The sequence below is a fragment of the Procambarus clarkii genome, chromosome 11 (genome assembly GCF_040958095.1).
Source record: "Procambarus clarkii isolate CNS0578487 chromosome 11, FALCON_Pclarkii_2.0, whole genome shotgun sequence".
Lineage (NCBI taxonomy): Eukaryota > Metazoa > Arthropoda > Malacostraca > Decapoda > Cambaridae > Procambarus > Procambarus clarkii.
In genome coordinates, this window is record NC_091160.1 from 49,123,599 (window position 1) to 49,144,633 (window position 21,035).

Sequence of the window (21,035 nt, forward strand, 5' to 3'; positions counted from 1 at the left end):
TCATCTCAGTTTAATTGGAAGAAGAGTTCTTCAAAAATCATTTTCGTTCGAGGTGAAGAAAAATAAATAAATAACTGTAGAATGTAGTACACTTATTACAAAATTACACAACGTTACAAACCTACATGGTTCATTCTCAAGCGATGTGACAGTACAGGGCATATTGTATTTATACCATAATGGGGTCAAGTGTAGACAAATGGATCGAATAATGGGGTTTATAGGGGTATACAAATGGATTAAGAAACAGGCATAAATTAGAAAAGAATAGAATAAGGCGAAATAGCAGCACTATTTCATCCTGCTGCCAAACTGGAATTTTTTTCGTCTTTCCCTGACTACTACTGAAGCCCAGAGGAATTACTGTACAGTCCAGGTAAATGGAATGTTTATTTCCACGGAGGTATGAATGACAATTAATATGACGTGGTCGTGGGTCAGCAATTCCTCTGGGCTTCAGTAGTAGTTAGGGAATGTCGAAAAAAATCCAGTTTGCAGCAAGATGCTGCTTCTAGAAACTTTCTTTTTTTAAGACTGCTCATAGCCCAGTCAATAGAGCGACAGCCTCATATGTGTGGGGTTAAAGGTTCAAGACCCGTTCAGTCCAGGTGAATGGAACTCCGATTTGATTTCAAATTATGAAAATCACGGGGGGGGGGCACTTTAGATCCCTATTTTTCTTAAGAATGGCACTTGGGACGACTCCGACTGGCCCACGGCACCATGATTTGTGTGTAAGTTGGGTGAGGCTAGCCCCAAGCATCTGATATCCTACTTTAGACAAACAGACATTCTGTTTTATTGATAAACGTATATACGCAAATTTCCAATTAAGACCTTTAATCCTGTATCTAAATCGTTGACATATATGGTAAACAACAAACGTCCCAAAACACAGACCTTGGCCACTACACTGCCCACTTAAGTTTCACTCATTTAGTCCTAATATATTATTTTTTTTCAAATAGGCTTCCTTAAACCGACTTAAGATACCTCCTCTACCAACCCATATCACGTGCCTCTATCTTTGTAATCAATTTTTTCTAGGGAAGACAAACACCAATTATGTTTGGCCTGTTTACTTGATAACAACTATTTAAGGGTTACACGTTATACATTAATTTTTAACGGTTATACATTATTTTTTCAGGTTGTGTATTACTTTGGGCAAGTTATATATTATTTGTTACATATTATGCATTATTAACTAAAAGTTATACATTACTTGCTACTAGTCATACATGACGTCATTCAATTTATGAATTATTTGCAACACGTTACACATTATTAGGTTGAAGTTATTAAATATTAGCTTCAAGTAATACATATTTGATTCAAGTTATACATTTTTTATTTAGGTTATAAAATTTTTATTTAAGATATACATTTTTTCTGTCATGGTATACATTATTTATATCAACGTGAAGCAGTGTGGTCAGATGCAGGTGGTTGCACAAGTGTAAGTAATACACTTGTACTACTATATAAGTACAATTGTCCACCCAGGGGTAGATAATGGTTCTAGGGGAGGATAGTAGTATCGGATAGGTAGATGAATTTAAATTGAAATACGTTTATTGTGGTAAAATACACGCAAAGGGATGAGGAAGCTCAAGCTATTCTTACCCCGTTCAGTACAACGTGTTCATACATATATAGACACATCACAAACAATAAACATATTACCGAACATTTTGAGTGGGATAGGTACTGGGAGTATCTAGTGGTCCATGCCACATAACTAGGAGGTATGCCGCACCAATTGTTTCCAGGTGAGTGGTAGCCTAAGTGGGTGGAGGAGCGAGGTCAGTAGGGTGGGAGCTTAATGCAGTGGTTGGTGGACTTTGTATGGTGGGTGGTGGAGGCAGTCAGAGGGTATAACACAGTAAGGATAGGCGGGGTCCGTGTTAAATACCTTGGATCCTGTGCAGGTCTCGATGGTGGCTGGCTGACCGACGGTGCGACAGTTGAAGAACTGCGGGTCACACAATGTGCATTTGGGGAATAATCCCACTACCGTGCACATCATGGAGTCCTGACAAATTGGAGCTGGGGTGGTACTTCCCTCGTGGACGTCCGGATCATCAGGACACAGTATGTTACAAGGAGCGCCGGCCACACAGCGACCCGTGCTAACGTCAAAGTTAGAACCTGAAGAGCAGCTTAGAAGGTCTTCGTCTGTGGCTAACCCTATTCTTAAACACAAATAGTATTTGGTGCAGTCGTAGGGGTGAGGAATCTCCGCCCCTTTGGTATGGCAGTAGGCAACGCACAGGTCATTGCAGCACACATTCTCATTATCGCTACAGCCCTGTCTTATTCCATCAAAGTAGGGCGCACTCACAGTGCATTCCATAGGGCCTAAAAGGTTCTCTGCCACACAAACGTAATAGTTGCTGCAATTATTCGGGTTAAAAATTTGCTGAAGGTCATATTCACACTGTTGAGGGCAATTTGGAATTACGCAGGTAGGGTAGCAAGGTGCCACCATATTAACACAATCTGGATTTCTTCCGGCAGGGTTAAAGTATTGACCAGCTGGGCAAGCATGAGGAGTGTCCGAAGGCGAATTATCCTCCACCAAACAGTAGTAATATTGAGTACAGTTGAGAGGATCAGCTACCTTACGCGTAGTAGTAGGTTTGGCCGGGCATTCTGGCTTACAGACTCCAGCAGCGAGGCCGCAGAGCAGCGCCGCCACCCACGCCACCTGCAGCAGACACCCGCCAGGTTAATGTTCCTGCTGAAACTACCACTGATAAAAGAATATAAAAACAGTTCAACATTACTTACCTGTATTATAATAACAATCACAAACAAATTTGGCAACACTCAGTGAGAGATATTTTTGTTATTGATTTCAGAATTGTTTTTGTCAGCATTGTTGTTGTTGTAATCAGTGTTATTATTGTTGTCAATGTTGATATTGTTGTCAGCATTGCAATTGTTGTCAGCATTGTAACTGTTGTCACTGTTGATATTGTTGACAGTGTTGGTATTGTTGACAGTGTTGTACTCATGTAGTTGCGCTTGCGAGGGTTGAACTCTGGCTCTTTGGTCCCGTCTCTCAACTGTCAATCAACTGGTGTACAGATTTCTGAGCCTACTGGGCTCTATCATATCTACACATGAAACTGTGTATGGAGTCAGCCTCCACCACATCACTACTTAATGCATTCCATTTGTTAACTACTCTGACATTGAAAACAATTTTTTCTAATGTTTCTGTGGCTCATCTGGGTACTAAGTTTCCACCTGTGTCCCGGCCCCTTGTTCGTGTTCCACCCGTGCTAAAGGGTTTATCTTTGTCCACCCTGTCAATTCCCCGGAGAATTTTGCAGGTGGTTATCATGTCTCCCCTTAGTCTTCTGTCTTCCAGGGACGTGAGGTTCATCTCATTTAGCCTTTCCTCGTAGCTCATACCTCTCAGTTCCGGAACGAGTCTGGTGGCGTACCTCAGCACTATTGTTGTCAGTGCCGGTATTGTTGTCAGTGTTGTTATAATTATCAGTGTTGTATTGTTGTTAGTGTTGGTATTGTTATAAGTATTTATATTGTTGACAGTGTTGTTGTAAACAGCGTTGGTACTTTTGTCAGTGTTGGTATTCTTGAAAGTATTTTTATTGACAGTGCTGGTATCGTTGAAAGTGTTGGTATCGTTGAAAGTGTTGGTATTGTTGACAGTGTTGGTATTGTTGACAGTGTTGGTATCGTTGAAAGTGTTGGTATCGTTGAAAGTGTTGGTATTGTTGACAGTGTTGGTATCGTTGACAGTGTTGGTATCGTTGAAAGTGTTGTTATTTTTTACAGTGTTGGTATTGTTGACAGTGTTGGTATCGTTGAAAGTGTTGGTATCGTTGAAAGTGTTGGTATTGTTGACAGTGTTGGTATTGTTGACAGTGTTGGAATTGTTGACAGTGTTGGTATTGTTGACAGTGTTGGTATCGTTGAAAGTGTTGGTATTGTTGACAATGTTGGTATTGTTGACAGTGTTGGAATTGTTGACAGTGTTGGTATTGTTGACAGTGTTGGTATTATTGACAGTGTTGATGTTAGTGAGAGTATTAGTATTGTTGACAGTGTTGGTATTGTTAACAGTGTTGGTATTGTTGACAGTGTTGGTATTGTTGACAGTGTTGGAATTGTTGACAGTGTTGGTATTTTTGACAGTGTTGATGTTAGTGATAGTATTAGTATTGTTGACAGTGTTGGTATTGTTGACAGTGTTGGTATCGTTGAAAGTGTTGGTATTGTTGACAATGTTGGTATTGTTGACAGTGTTGGAATTGTTGACAGTGTTGGTATTGTTGACAGTGTTGGTATTATTGACAGTGTTGATGTTAGTGACAGTATTAGTATTGTTGACAGTGTTGGTATTGTTGACAGTGTTGGTATTGTTGATAGTGTTGGTATCGTTGAAAGTGTTGGTATCATTGAAAGTGTTGGTATTGTTGACAGTGTTGGTATCGTTGACAGTGTTGTTATTTTTTACAGTGTTGGTATTGTTGACAGTGTTGGTATCGTTGAAAGTGTTGTTATATTTTACAGTGTTGGTATTGTTGACAGTGTTGGTATCGTTGAAAGTGTTGGTATGGTTGAAAGTGTTGGTATTGTTGACAGTGTTGGTATTGTTGACAGTGTTGGAATTGTTGACAGTGTTGGTATTGTTGACAGTGTTGGTATCGTTGAAAGTGTTGGTATTGTTGACAGTGTTGGAATTGTTGACAGTGTTGGAATTGTTGAGAGTGTTGGTATTGTTGACAGTGTTGGTATTATTGACAGTGTTGATGTTAGTGAGAGTATTAGTATTGTTGACAGTTGTCGGGAAACCGACACACACAAACACACACACACATATAACACAGTCTCCCTTAGTCTGTAATCCCTTCAGGATGGAAAATGGGAGACTCCGTGACGTCATGGATGTCATCGATATTTACATTATGAAACATTGTCAATAGACTAGTTTAGTATCTAGAAGTAACAAAAAAGTAATCAATAAGACTGAATATAATTATTAACACCGTATTGTAGCTAGGTTCCCTTGTTAATGTAAAATTACTTTGAGTGACGAACCAGCGTTGAGGGCGTCGGCTCCTCTGGGAGAGGCTCCCGCATCATAACAACAACAGAGCAGCTACCACGCTGTATTTTTGGTTCTAGAGCTGGTGTAAACAACTAGACACCCCATTTACGTGTCAACACCAGCAACACAGCCTAACAACCATCGCAACAACGACTGTATCCAGCTTATCAAGTATTTTTTTGTATCTGAATTATAATGTGCACATTTATTCATTTATAAAAATAAGTCGGTCATAATGTATGAACAACCCAAACCACATGTACGTGTACCCCATTTTACAACCCTCACAGTTCATGCCATACCTGTAATTGATATGTTTAGGGAACTTTGATTAATTCCTTGCATCCCATACAGGTAAATTGTGAGAGGAGCAGCAAGCTGTGCAGACAGTTGGTTCATACACATTACTATATGGTTGCCAAGCTTTGTCCTTCCCACAAGCCGCCATTACGTGGCACCAGGAGGCACAGGGCCACACCCAATCTGAGGCTACACCTACAAGCCTTACCAGGCCCACACTACTGGCACAGCTAAGCCATTAATACTAGTATTAGTAGTCATAATTAGTAATTATTACTAGTAGATTAGACCATCATAGTGGTATATTATTATACTTAAAAGGTAAACAATTGGTAGTTTAAGAAGGAGCCATAACAAAGTGGTTTAGGCTACCAATTGTCCCTCCCAATAGTGTGTAAGAAGATTTCAGGCAGTTTACTAGTATATACAGTCCACTCAATTAATTCTTACTTACTAAGAAAAATAAATAAGACATAACTTTATTTTATTAAAGTCAATTTGAAAAAGAGAGATTAACTGCCTGGAGTTTTCCCACATTATTTGGTTCTTTGAACCTAGATATTATACATACATATAGTGCAATATTACCTACACACATTATAGCAGGAAGACACTGCTATATTTTTTGCATTTTTTCTAGCCTAACTTTTCAATCTCATAGCAAACAGAACTTACAACAAGCACTATTATTGTTCTGGCAGTACCAAAGGAACAATTGTGTTTTTTTAATTTCATTACAAGAGGTTGATAAGAGGCTACTTTACTTATAAGTTACTTATAAATTTTTTTTGTAATTATTGCATTATTACTGCCATTACTGTAACATCTACTGCATGCCACATTATTAACAACTAATTCTTGCACAAGGGTAGAACATTTTAGGCTGGTGTTGTACAGCAACCTAGTGTAATTTATTGTGCTAACCTGGTGTAAGGGTAAGAATTTTACACTTGTCTAGAGTTGAACACATATTACAACCTAGCAAGTACATATTTTTATGCAGTATTTAAGACAACCCGAGTTGTGTTGTCAATATGATATCAATATAACTATAAGTATAATTTAACTATAATCATTTCACCTTTGAGTGTTAACCTGTGTCTCTGTACCAACCAAGAGTGATAATGAAGGGCTAACTTGCGAATTCCAGCATTGATACAGGTCTACCACTCAAATTATAGTGTGTATGATTATACAGTGTATATTTAAATAAATGATAAGTAGCTCTAGTTCGGAAACTAGTGGCTTTACTAATACAAGTGCCATAAATAGTCCTGACACTAGTCTACACGACTAACAAGTACTTCCAAGATGTCTACTGTCAAAAATGTCCAAATAACCCTCACAGGATTGAGGGGACATTTATCACGGCAGATTAGCACATGTGAAGACATGAGTAGACAAACTCCAGTTAACTATGTAGCACTGGAAAACTATCTTAAGCTTACACGGAACAAGTATGACTGTGTGTTGCAACAAATGAAAGAATATCAAGATTTACTTCAAAATACCAGTGTTGATGGAGAAACAATGAAAGATGTATTACAAGAACATTCCGATTATGAAGATGCAATGTTTATAAAGTTACAACACTTTGATGATATCATACATGCCCATAAAGCCAATATAAATATTGCAACCACAACTTCCCAGAACCAGACAGCACCAGAAGTCAAATTACCATCACTTAGTCTACCAACCTTTTCTGGAACAGAAGACGAGAGTTGGGACGGTTTCTGGAGCAAATTTGTCGATTCTGTGGATTCTAATGCTAATGTGCCAAAAACGACAAAGTTTACATACTTACAGAGTGTCTTGAAGGATGAAGCGTATCAGGTAGTCTGTAATCTGAATCACACAGATCATGATTATGACAATGCAGTGCAACTCCTGAAAGATAATTACGCTAAACCTGAAAGGACCATCAGAATTCTAACACAGAAACTGTTAGACATTAAACCTCCAAATAATACTGCAGTCTCACTCCAAGCCTTCAGATTGGAGCTTGAGTCCATGCTCAAGGCACTTAAAAATAAAGTGAACTTGGATGAGTCAGACTGGATAATACAAGTCCATATGACACGAAAATTACCCAGGGACATACTGGATAAGTTGTTTGTATTAGTAAGTAAGTCATCCTTGACTGTAAATGAGATTACAAAGGGTTTACAAACCATCATAGAACGAGAAAGAGTTAATCCAGAAGGAAAAACGACATCTAAACCTACGTCTGCTACTAATAGTAAACAACAGAGTACAAACAGTACTCCAAACAAAGCTAAAACATCTTCCCCCTCCACAAAGTGGAATCAGGGCAGTGTAGGAACATATGCAGTTGGTCCCTCCAAACCTACAGTTAACGCGTCACCCAAAACGGTGACTCCTCAAGATACTGTTAACGTCTGGAGACCATGTGTGTTTTGTGAGCAATCACATTCCATGTACAATTGCAGACGCTACCCTGATCGTGCAACATGCATAAAACGACTCAAGGAGTTACATAGATGTAGCAAGTGTATAAGGGAACATCATCCCGACAATTGCACAACTGCAATGCGCATCTGCAATAAGTGCCATAAGAGTCAACACCATACTGCACTTTGTGGGGACACAAGTATAAAGTCTCCCAAACCACAGGAGGAGGAAGGAGCTACAGCATCAGTACAGCTTTGTACTGTGTTACCTGACATAAGTGTCTTCTCGACAAGGTCTAATCATAAATCAGCTCTACCTACTGCACGATTGATCATTAGAAATGGAAAGAATAAAGCCACCGTACGTGGATTATTTGATCAAGGGTCCCAACTGACCTTTATATCCAAGGAGTTGGTAGATAAACTGAAACTTACACCTGTAGAGGAGACACGGATACACATAGCAGGATTCCTGACTAACTCAGGAGCCCGAGCTTACGGGTAGTACGGTAGTGGGTAGTACGACCCACAGTACGATTAGGAGGTTATGTACGAAAAGTACCAGCACTGGTAGTAGATAGATTCCCCACAGACCTGTATATAGAAGGTCTAGGAACAACAGCCAAATTCCTGGAAGAAAAGGGAATTCCTTTGGCTGATAACATTACATCGGACAACCTTTCCAATATTGGAATCCTTATGGGATCAGATGTCTACCATAAGTTTATCATAGGAAAGGAAGATTACCACGGTATGAACGTGTTACCATCTGCAGGTGGCTATTTACTAACAGGCCCAGTATTACGGCTAAAACAACCAGCACCTGTAGATCACCAACATGCCAACGCAGTAATGGTTGCATGACTAGGAGAAGTCTCCACTGCAACTCAGAGACATATCCGAGGATGAGCTTAATCCCCCAGTATATAAGTTATGGGACCTGGCAACTCTCGGCATTGTCCCTGAACAACCTAGCCCAGATGATGACTGGACTTACAAACAATACCTAGACTCAGTTATCTACAGAGATAATTAGTACTGGGACAGGTTACCATGGAAGCTGAATCACCCTCAGCTACCCATCAACTACTTTATGGCACAAAATCAATTAAGATCACAGGTGTTACGCTTACAAAGACAACCTGAGAACTTGAAGTTGTACCATGAAATAATACAGAAGCAGCTCGATGACAAATTTATCGAAGTTGTAACAAATGATAACCCAAAGGAAGGACATTATCTGCCACACCACCATGTACAGAAGAATTCAGCTACTACCCCACTATGGATAGTATTTAATTGCAATGCTAAGATGGGGCAGAATAGTGTTTCGTTAAATGATTGCCTTCAAACTGGCCCTAGCCTAACACAAAGGCTTTATGACGTGCTGTTAAAGTTTCGTATAGGGACTTATGCATATACGGCCGACATTAGCAAGGCATTCCTTAGGGTAGGTCTTCAAGAAGAAGACCGGAACTACACAAAGTTCCTATGGATTAAGGATCCTAACGACCAAACAGTGAAATAATCACTTATCGGTTTGCGTCTGTTTTGTTCGGAGCCACGAGCTCACCATTTCTGCTTCAAGCTACCTTGGATACGCACTTGAAGAAGTCCAATAGCCCGAACAAGACAGAAATTAGCGGAAACCTGTATGTTGATAATTTTCAAGGAACAACCAACAGTGAAAGTAAGCTGTTGGACATATACCATGAGGCCAATCAAGAATTAATGGGAGCCAATATGCCTCTCCAGTCTTGGGTCTCTAACAATGACAAATTAAAACAACTGATCGCAACTGAATTTCCCGACTACCAAGTACCCGAGATGACAAAGGTACTAGGTGTCCAATGGAACACGACAGCCGATCAGCTGACAATCAAGTCAGTGGAGACAGATACCACTAACTTAACAATGAGAAAATTGCTATCACAAGTCAGCAAATCCTTCGACCCATTAGGCTTATTAAGTCCAATACTAATTAATGGGAAGATGATATTACAGGAATGTTGGCAACAAAGGATAGGCTGGGATGATCTTCTAACACCTGCCCTACAAGAAAAATGGCAAGGGTTAGTGAAAGATTTAAGTATCCTAGAGTCTGTCAAGTTCCCTAGGAACACAATAGTAAATGAAAAAGAACCAATTAAGCTGCATGTATTTTGTGATGCCTCAGGAAAGGCTTATGGTACAGTAGCTTACCTGGTCTCAAATGGGCAAGCCAATTTGCTCACATCAAAGGCCAGAGTGGCACCTTTAAAGAAAAGATCACTGCCACAACTGGAATTAACAGCCTTACTGCTAGGTGTAAGATTGGCTCATTATCTGATCAAGGCCTTAAGCCACATCCACTTTAAAGAAACAGTAGTATGGTCAGATAATGAGGCAGTGCTACAGTGGGTTAAAAACAATAACAGTAAGAATCCTTATGTGAGTAACCGCGTTAAGGAAATACGAGAGTTGTCAGCAGGGTATAAACTAAGATATGTACCTACTAAAGAGAATCCAGCTGACTATCTCTCCCGAGGCCTGACTTTACGGCAATTAACAAAGGCAGAGATGTGGTTCAATGGACCTCAGTGGCTAATCAGCGACCAGTGGCCTGAACAAAAGCCACAAGTCATTGTGACCAATGTCACTGTTCCCACTGAGAACCCGGAACTACCTCGGACTTTGGTAATTGATCCTGCTCGGTACTCTGAACTGAACAAACTTGTAGGTGTCACCCAAGTAGTGTTTGATTTTCTAAAGAAAATAGGAATCAAGCATAAATTCCCTAGTGCCCTAAGGTACTGGGTTAAAAGAGCTCAGACCGACACATTCGGGACAGAAATTGACAATGTTCCTAAGAAGCTACAACATGATCTGGGTCTCTGGATAGACACTGACAATTATAGCTTGATAAGATGCGGAGGACGCTTACAACATGCTGACATAGATCTGGAAGAAAAAATCCAATATTGCTCCCTCGTCACCACATAGTAAGCAAACTAATTGTGTTACATATACACAAATACTGCACTCTGCATGGTGGGGTATTAGATACTCTCACAGAATTAAGACAACAGTACTGGCTACCCCAAGGTAGACAGACAGTAAAATCCATAATCAAATCCTGTGTTGTATGCCGGAGATACGATGAGAGAGTGTGTCCATATCCTGGCCCTCCTCCACTTCCGAAGGAACGAGTCGTACATATTCATCCTTTTGAGACAACAGGAGTAGATTTCACAGGAGCACTAACACTGACAGGCACTAAAGACAAGAAACCAGTAAAGGCCTATATCTGTCTTTTTACTTGTGCCACAACAAGGGCAGTCCATCTAGAAGTGACTCCCGATATGAGTGCCGAAGCATTCTTACAGGCTTTCCGCAGGTTTGCTTCACGTAGATCTTGTCCTAAGTTAATGATTTCAGACAATGGGTCCAACTTGGTGGCAGGAGAAGCATGTCTGAGGAAAATCTGGACACACCCAAAGGTACGCACAGCCCTAACTCAACGGCAGTGCCATTGGAAATTCATACCTCCCAGAGCACCATGGCATGGAGGCTTCTATGAACGCATGGTTGGTACGGTGAAACGTTCTTTACGGAAAACTCTACACCGCCAAAAGATTGACCTTCAGGAGCTTCAAACAGTAATCATAGAAATAGAAGCACGAGTTAACAACCGACCACTTACCTACCTCTCTGATGATGTTTTGCAGCGTGAACCATTAGGTCCAGCTCATCTGATGTATGGGAGACCTCTCACAACACTTGTGTCCCTTACGGATGAGGAACCAGAGGATCCTTCATATGTCAAAGAGAGTGATTTGGTTCAACGTTTCAAACATCTTTCAAGGGTGATAAGTCGGTGGAATGACGTATGGACTCGTGAATACCTTACAGCTCTTAGGGAGTATCATTACGGGGCAAACAATCCCTATAACAGAATTAACTTGAACCCTGGTGACATAGTTCTGGTGGATAGTGATGGACCACGCTCAGAGTGGCCTATAGGTGAAATAGTCTCTGTTTATCCAGACAGCCAGGGCATCTTGAGAATAGTGAAAGTAAAATGCAAAAGCAACACTAATCTCAAAACTTTAGAGAAATTAGTACCTCTAGAACTGGCCAGGAAAGAAGACGTGCAACGACTTCCAGCACCTGATATGCCAGTACGAGACATACGTCCCCAACGGACTGCTGCACAACAATGTAAACTCAAATTAAAGCAGCTCTATAATTCTGAGGGAGAAGAATAAAGTGATCGCAGTCCTTACCGGGACTTCGACCCGTGTTCTGCCCCCCCCGGAATTATGTTGGGAAACCGACACACACAAACGCACACACACATATAACACAGTCTCCCTTAGTCTGTAATCCCTTCAGGATGGAAAATGGGAGACTCCGTGATGTCATGGATGTCATCGATATTTACATTATGAAACATTGTCAATAGACTAGTTTAGTATCTAGAAGTAACAAAAAAGTAATCAATAAGACTGAATATAATTATTAACACCGTATTGTAGCTAGGTTCCCTTGTTAATGTAAAATTACTTTGAGTGACGAACCAGCGTTGAGGGCGTCGGCTCCTCTGGGAGAGGCTCCCACATCATAACAACAACAGAGCAGCTACCACGCTGTATTTTTGGTTCTAGAGCTGGTGTAAACAACTAGACACCCCATTTATGTGTCAACACCAGCAACACAACCTAACAACCATCGCAACAACGACTGTATCCAGCTTATCAAGTATTTTTTGTATCTGAATTATAATGTGCACATTTATTCATTTATAAAAATAAGTCGGTCATAATGTATGAATCCAAACCACATGTACGTGTACCCCATTTTACAACCCTCACAGTTCATGCCATACCTGTAATTGATATGTTTAGGGAACTTTGATTAATTCCTTGCATCCCATACAGGTAAATTGTGAGAGGAGCAGCAAGCTGTGCAGACAGTTGGTTCATACACATTACTATATGTTTGCCAAGCTTTGTCCTTCCCACAAGCCGCCATTACGTGGCACCAGGAGGCACAGGGCCACACCCAATCTGAGGCTACACCTACAAGCCTTACCAGGCCCACACTACTGGCACAGCTAAGCCATTAATACTAGTATTAGTAGTCATAATTAGTAATTATTACTAGTAGATTAGACCACCATATGTGGTATATTATTATAATTGAAAGGTAAACAATTGGTAGTTTAAGAAGGAGCCATAACAAAGAGGTTAGGCTACCAATTGTCCCTCCCAATAGTGTGTAAGAAGATTTCAGGCAGTTTACTAGTATATACAGTCCACTCAATTAATTCTTACTTACTAAGAAAAATAAATAAGACAACTTTATTTTATTAAAGTCAATTTGAAAAAGAGAGATTAACTGCCTGGAGTTTCCCCACAACAGTGTTGGTATTGTTGACAGTGTTGGTATTGTTGACAGTGTTGGTATTGTTGACAGTGTTGGAATTGTTGACAGTGTTGGTATTTTTGACAGTGTTGATGTTAGTGAGAGTATTAGTATTGTTGACAGTGTTGGTATTGTTGACAGTGTTGTTGTTGGTGAGAGTAATAGTATTGTTGACAGTGTTGGTATTGTTGACAGTATTGGTATTGTTGACAGTGTTGTTGTTGGTGAGAGTAATAGTATTGTTGACAGTGTTGGTATTGTTGACAGTGTTGGTATTGTTGACAGTGTTGGTATTGTTGACAGTGTTGGTATTGTTGACAGTGCTGTTGTTGGTGAAGGTATTAATATTGTTGACAGTGTTGTTGTTGTTGACAGTGTTGGTATTGTTGACAGTGGTATTGTTGTTAACAGTTATCAGAGGTAGGGTTTTCTAAAAAACTTAACTTGTACTAACTTATGCTTACTTACTTATCTTAACTTTAGCTTTATCTTCTAATGGATCTCCCAGAAATCGCCTTATGTGCGAAGGGGGTTCAACGTCTGTGTTACTTGAGGAAACGGCTCTTATCTGGCCTATTTATCATGAATACATTCCCACTCTAGCCGCCGTGACTCACCCACACTCTCCTTGTTTAGAGATGATCTCCAAATTCCCTCTTTATAATACTACTGTCCACTGTCAACCACTCTGCAACCGTTTCTCTCTCTCTTTTCCCAGAAATCCTCACCAGGACAAGAGCCAAAATCAATTGTCTACAGACAAACATTTATTACATGTAAATACACAGAATAAATAAATATAACAGGATATAATGTATCATACGATTCTACAAAAAAGCTACCACTTATATAATATCAGTTCGTCATCAACCAAATAAACTGCGCTAGGCTGCTACTCATTTTCCAGCCCAAAGCGTCCTGGTTCCTCTCTGTTTGTGGTTAGGCTACTTGCATACAAAAATATCTCCAGCAATAAAAATAATCACTTTCTCACCTTACATTGTATCACTCATGCCATATACATTCAAGCAATACCTTAAACATATCACGGTGTCCATACAATTCTCTGTTCCGCTTCCTGAGGCTCACCACCATGAACATCTGTCTCTGGGTCCTCAAAATTAGGTAGGAATTCCTGCAGTCTCTTAAATATTTACTGCTACTTGAACTCCCACTCAGTGCCTGTGAAGTTTCTATGTGCGGCTTCACAAAAAAACGTGTACCACCACTACACTTGAAGTTCCACTCTACCACTGAAGTTCCACTCCTTCTTCTTCTTCTTCTTGAGAATAGGTGCAGTTTGCATGAAGGGTTTACCCTCCCGATGACTGCACCAGGACAAATGTAGGGAAACGCGTAGACGTTAAGGAGGAGAAGAAAGTCAAAAGTGTTGGATGTAGCGGGCCGTAGAGAGAGGAGTGGCGACGGAAACAGAGGTGGACGTTAGAGGTAGACTCCCCGCACCGTAGGGCGGGGTGTCGAGCGCACGGTGGTAGCTGAACCACGCACGGCGTAGCGGTGCACGCAAGACGTTAACTAATATTTCTCCGGGAACTTGTACATCGGAAAGTGCAAGCAGTATGCTTCCCAACTCACCCACAAGTCATCGGGCAGCCGGCCTCCAGGCCGTGCCCTCGGCTGAGACATCTTATCCGGCACACTATAAACAAACTCCTTCACCCGCGACACCCAGACAGTGGACGAGCACCACGGGATCGGAAGCACCCGGGCGTCCCGATAAGGGGCCCAACACCCGAACCCCACAGGGCACGACCCCAGCAGTCGGGACTAGGCTTCCCCCAGACCGAGGCAACCCACCACAGAGCACAGGAGCCGAGGCCCCCGGCGCACATCTTTCTGCAACACCACGACGAGGTCCCGATCATCAGGGGCAACTCTCCACTGCGGAGATCCAATAGCAGGTGACGCAGGAGGGGGGGGGGGCATAGGTAGCAACATCGGAGCCCCTCACAGCACCATCATCCACGGTGGGGGACGCCAGAGTATCATACTCCTCCACCTCCAAACAAGGCACACCACGAAGGGGAGACACACTCGGGGCCACCGAGAACGTTTCCGTGTGTAACCCAACACGGACATTGACGACGGTACACTACACTTCAGTGACATCGTCAGGGTGCGGGAGCCGTCAAGCATACCAACACAGTGCCCGGCAACGACTTTGTTCCAACGAACACTTAACACTGTCCCAAATTGTTCACTGTCCCAAATCCTGAAATTCGAAGGGGGCACCATGCACCGCCACAGACGTCAAGGTGACACTAAGATTCACAACCTTAACAGAACCAGCAGTATCAGGGAGAGGGTAAACACGCCCCTCACACCGCTCGAGAAACGCCTGAAAGGCAGCCTGGAGGCGGAACTTGACCACAGCACGGTTGCCCTGAAGCAGCTGGATGCCCACCAGGTCCGACAGCTGCACATGAAGCACGTCCACCAGGGCGACACCAACCAATGAATTGTCCACCGGCACCGTAAATGCCAGACCAGTCGACAATGTCCTCATCACTGAAGGGCGAGAAGTCCCCATGGCTAAGTCAAACGTCATCCTGCCAGTGGCAAACCACCACCAGCAGGGCAAACCAGCAATCACCCAACGTAAATATGAGCCAGGAGCTGAGAGACCTCAGGGACGTCCGACCTGGCCGGTGGTCACCACGCAACTCAAGTTCCACTCCACACTTGAAATTCTACTCCCACATAATCTTCATCAGACACGAAGCTCCTCCACAAACTTCTCCCCACACAAACTTGAAATTTCAGTTCCATACTAAAATAACCTGTTTTCCTAATAAAATATAAGTAACAAAATAACGTCGTCCTCGGCAGCTTCCTCACCCGTTGTACACGTAACATTCACTCAAATACTTAACCAAGAGCTATAATCTTCTTTCTTCCCAGGGGGCACCGACGTACATCTATCCCTGACGACTCTCACAACTAAAGTGACGTTATGACCTCCATAATGGCAACATCTTATTCTATTTCCACAAAATGCTTGCCATCTGCTTTCATTCTCTTCTGGTCTTAATTTGCTGATGGAAGGAGCCAGATTGTTAAAAGAGGAGAGGAAAGGCTGGTAAAGATCTTAAGGCCTCATGACCTTAATTTACTGATGTTTGCTTAGTTTAAACGCTTCCCCTGTCTCCTAAAACCAGTCAGGTGATAGGAACGTCATTTCTACAGACAAAAATAAAAAATCAGAACATACAATTGACAATTTACTACAAAAAAAAAAAAATGGCCAACCTACTCATGAAAAACTCCCCAGACACCAAACAGAACTCCTTGACGGAAACCAACGTCGTCTATGCCTTCACATGCCCACATGGGGACTGTAAGCCCCAAAGAACTCAATATATAGGCAAATATACAACGTCTCTTTCCAGGCGATGAACAATGCATAAACAACAGGGTTCCATAAAGGAACACATAATCTCCTCTCACAACCAGACCATCACCAGAGAAGTCTTAACAAACAACACAGAAATCATCGATAGGTACAGCGATAGCAGGCGGCTCGACATCTGCGAGGCACTACTCATCAAAAAGTCAACACCAGCAATCAACAGTCAAGTAATGCACAACTATATTCTACCCACTTCAAGACTCCTAACCAATATAAAAGCATCAAGAGGAGGTATGGGCCAATAGACCCTCTGCAGTTACTTCCATTCTTATGCTCTCATATCCAACTAATACTCATTGTTTCATGTTCGGTCTTATATTTGTCCCAGGTTTGTTCACCTTATCCAAAACTGTTGCACCATATCACCTCACCAAAATGCGAGTATAATTAGGACGGATAAGCTGTTTAGTGTTAGTATAAGTAAAACTCTATTTAGTGTTTTCAGGTTACAGTTGTGTGTGCAAACTAAAGCCTTTGAAAATGTAATAAGTTATTATGAAACGCGTTCAAGCGTCGCATCAGATTAGAAATAAAAATGAGTTTTAGAGAATTGATTTTTCAATTACCATCGACAGTAAAAAGAAATATTGAGAAAATTCGTGTTAAAATTATTAATCTCACTTTTTCGGTCATCTTTAACAAGATATGTTTACAAGAAAGGCTGCAACCAAAATAAACTAATATATATATATATATATATATATATATATATATATATATATATATATATATATATATATATATATATATATATATATATATATATATATGTATATATGTATATATATATATATATATATATATATATATATATATATAAATGTATATATACATATATATATATATATATATATATATATATATATATATATATATATATATATATATACATATATATATATATATATATATATATATATATATATATATATAAATATATATATATATATATATATATATATATATATATATATATATATATATATATATATATTTACATATATACAACAGTTTTGGATGAGGTGAAAACAAACTTTCAACACAAGCCAGAACACGAAACAATGGGTATTGAAGGTAAGAATGGAAGTAATTGCAGAGGGCCTATTGGCCCATATTTCTTGATGCTTCTATATTGGAGCGGAGTCTTGAAGTGGGTAGAATATAGTTGTGCATTAATTGGCTGTTGATTGCTGGTGTTGACTTCTTGATGTGAAGTGCCTCGCAGATGTCAAGCCGCCTGCTATCGCTGTATCTATCGATGATTTCTGTGTTGTTTGCTAAGATTTCTCTGGTGATGGTTTGGTTGTGGGAAGAGATTATATGTTCTTTAATGGAGCCCTGTTGCTTATGCATCGTTAAACGCCTGAAAAGAGATGTTTTTATCTTGCCTATATACTGAGTTTTTTGAGGCTTACAGTCCCCAAGAGGGCGTTTGAAGGCATAAACGACGTTGGTCTCTTTTAAAGCGTTCTGCTTTGTGTCAGGAGAGTTTCTCATGAGTAGGCTGGCCGTTTGGCTAAAATATACTAATATCAAAACGCACGACCCAGCAGCAAGGAATCAAGCCTTCACGATAAAATACGACATAAACTGTCACGTTATGTCCAGACCAAGTGAGATGGCCCAGAAAATGGAGTTGGAGATTCTGTTGGACGACATATTCGACCTCGAGGCACAAAAGAAGGTTACCACCAAAGACACCTTACAAGCAGAACTTATTGTGGAAGGAGGAAAGAATCGAGGCAACTACAGAAGCACCATACTGTCCCCCGAGCTCAAAGCGGCAGCTAAGAGCCTTCGTGAAAACAAGGAGATAGTTGTCAGGAGAGGTGACAAGTCGCCAATATACGTCATGTTTAAAAAAGATGAATATCTGGCGAAAATGAACCTCATACTCTCTGACCAAACTAAATTCCAAAGGGTAACGAAGGACACTACAGCCGAATTGAAAGCAAAGGTCAACAAATTGATCGAAACTGTGAACCCCAAGAAATCCGGACTCCACCTGCCAAAGATTATTGGGGAATATAAACCTGGATACGCGTATGGAAATGTCAAGACACATAAGCCTGGAAACCCACTTCGGCCAATCATCAGCCAGATACCCACACCCACGTACAGACTGACGAAACGACTCAACGGCTTGCTGACTCCTTATGTCCCTTGCGCCTTCAGCCTGAAGTCTCCAAAGGAATTTGTTGACTTACTGCGGGGAACACAGGCCACAGGGATAAGAGCCTCGTTGGACGTAGAATCACTGTTTACCAACGTACCTGTGGATGAAACAATCGGGATGATAGCGGACAGAGTGTATCGTGATCCGGCCTGTACTCCTCTTGACATACCAGAAAACATTCTAAGGAAACTACTCCAAGCTTGTACTAAAGAGGCACCCTTCTTGAGCCCGGATGGGCAAATGTATAAGCAAGTAGATGGGGTCGCCATGGGTTCTCCCTTAGGTGTCCTGTTTGCGAACTTCTACATGGGTACCATTGAGCAAAAAGTCTTAGTCGACATGAACTTGAAACCGGCCATATACTGCAGGTATGTTGACGACATTTTTACACAGGTACCTGATGTCAGACATCTGCAGGAGCTGAAGGAGGCATTTGAGCAGAGTTCTGTGTTGCGTTTCACTTACGAGATAGAGAAGGATGGGAAGCTGCCCTTTCTAGATGTAACAGTCATGGAAAGGAGCGGAGGTTTCCACACTGCAGTCTACAATAGGGAAGCAAACATAGGAATGTGCCTAAATGCCAACAGTGACTGCCCAGACAGGTACAAGAGGAGTGTTGTTAACGCTTATGTCGACCGTGCTCTCAGCCACAGCTCAGAATGGAAGCAAGTCGACAAAGAACTCTGTAGGGTAAGGCAGTTCCTAGTCAACAACGGCTTCTCCAATGGTTTCGTTGAAGACATCATAAGAAGTAAGGTGAAACGCCATGCAACCTCTGAGGAGACAACTAACACAACACCTATACCCCCAATTAGACTATTGTACAGGAACTTCTTTTCCACAGCTCATAAAACGGAGGAAAGGATCCTGAAAGATATTGTTAATAGAAACGTTATCCCTACAGACAAAAATCAGAAGATACAACTGACGATTTACTATAAAACCAAGAAAACGGCCAGCCTACTCATGAGAAACTCTCCATACACAAAGCAGAACGCTTTAAAAGAGACCAACTTCGTCTATGCCTTCAAATGCCCTCTTGGGGACTGTAAGCCTCAAAACTCAACTCAGTATATAGGCAAGACAACATCTCCTCTTTCCAGGCGTTTAACAATGTATAAGCAACAGGGCTTCATTAAGGAACATATAATCTCTTCCCACAACAAAACCATCACCAGAGAAATCTTAGCAAACAACACAGAAATCATCGATAGATACAGCGATAGCAGGCGGCTTGACATCTGCGAGGCACTACACATCAAGAAGTCAACACCAGCAATCAACAACCAATTAATGCACAACTATATTCTACCCACTTCAAGACTACGCTCCAATATAGAAGCATCAAGAAATATGGGCTAATAGGCCCTCTGCAATTACTTCCATTCTTACCTTCAATACCCATTGTTTCGTGTCCTGGCTTGTGTTGAAAGTTTGTTTTCACTTCATCCAAAACTGTTGTAACATATCACCTCACCCAAATACAGGTATAAAAAATCGAAGATGTTTAAGCTCTATTCAGTTCTAGTTGTGTGTGTGTGTAAACTAAAGTCTTTGAAAATGTAATAAGTTTTACGAAACGCGCTCAAGTGTCGCGTCAGACTAGAAATAAAAATGAATTTTGGAGAATTGATTTTTCATTTACCATCAACAGTGAAAAGAAACATAAGAAAGATCGAGAAAATTTGTGTTAGAAATATTAATCTTACTTTTTCGGCCATATTTAATAATATATGTCTACAGGAAAGACTGCTTCCAAAATATACCCAAGATAGTGTGTACCCAAGATACACCACGCATTTCCCCTCTGAACAGCGACACTTAGCCGCTGGAACATGAAACTGGCCGCTCTTGGGTCTCTAGTCTTCCCAATGAGTTCCTCGCCCAGCTCCTTCAGGAACTTAAGTGCACATTTACCCCAGGCGCCCAGAGTCTCAGTGCCTATTGGCACGAACCTGTAACAATGTTCTAGGTCCCTGTACTTGTTAGTTTTCTGGGTCTCCCGGAAGGTGGCCGCCCCGCCTCCCTCAGCTGTGCTGTAAGTTAGATAGGTATCAGCCAATGTGGATGCACACGTGTAGTCCCACACGACCTGTTTACCTTCCCTCCACGGCTGCAGGGTGACTCCATCTGGGCGTTTTTGGCTGTTGTCAGGCGTGCACAACTGGGGTTCCCTTTGTGCTGGGCACCCAGCTGAAGCCAAACTTCTCTTGATGATGTCAT

General features: G+C 41.3%; 3 protein-coding genes across 3 annotated transcripts in view; 2 read left to right on the plus strand and 1 right to left on the minus strand.

The window, feature by feature from the left end:
* Positions 1-1,822: 1,822 nt before the first annotated feature.
* Positions 1,823-2,491, minus strand: LOC123758550 (uncharacterized). The gene has a single exon (XM_045743004.2). The coding sequence runs from the start codon at positions 2,489-2,491 to the stop codon at positions 1,823-1,825; it is 669 nt and encodes a 222-aa protein (XP_045598960.2).
* Positions 2,492-2,548: 57 nt separating this feature from the next.
* On the plus strand, positions 2,549-5,620 carry LOC138363730 (uro-adherence factor A-like). Its single transcript, XM_069323121.1, has 4 exons — positions 2,549-2,730; positions 2,865-3,020; positions 3,565-4,789; positions 5,441-5,620. The coding sequence occupies exons 1-4, from the start codon at positions 2,549-2,551 to the stop codon at positions 5,618-5,620; spliced, it is 1,743 nt and encodes a 580-aa protein (XP_069179222.1).
* Positions 5,621-6,697: 1,077 nt separating this feature from the next.
* Positions 6,698-21,035, plus strand: part of LOC138363731 (uro-adherence factor A-like) — a 38,782-nt gene continuing 24,444 nt past the window's right edge. The window contains exons 1-4 of the mRNA XM_069323122.1: positions 6,698-7,222; positions 12,720-12,829; positions 13,240-13,388; positions 13,545-13,626. Of these exons, the coding sequence (XP_069179223.1) occupies positions 6,698-7,222; positions 12,720-12,829; positions 13,240-13,388; positions 13,545-13,626 (866 nt within the window). The remainder of the gene's footprint in view (positions 7,223-12,719; positions 12,830-13,239; positions 13,389-13,544; positions 13,627-21,035) is intronic.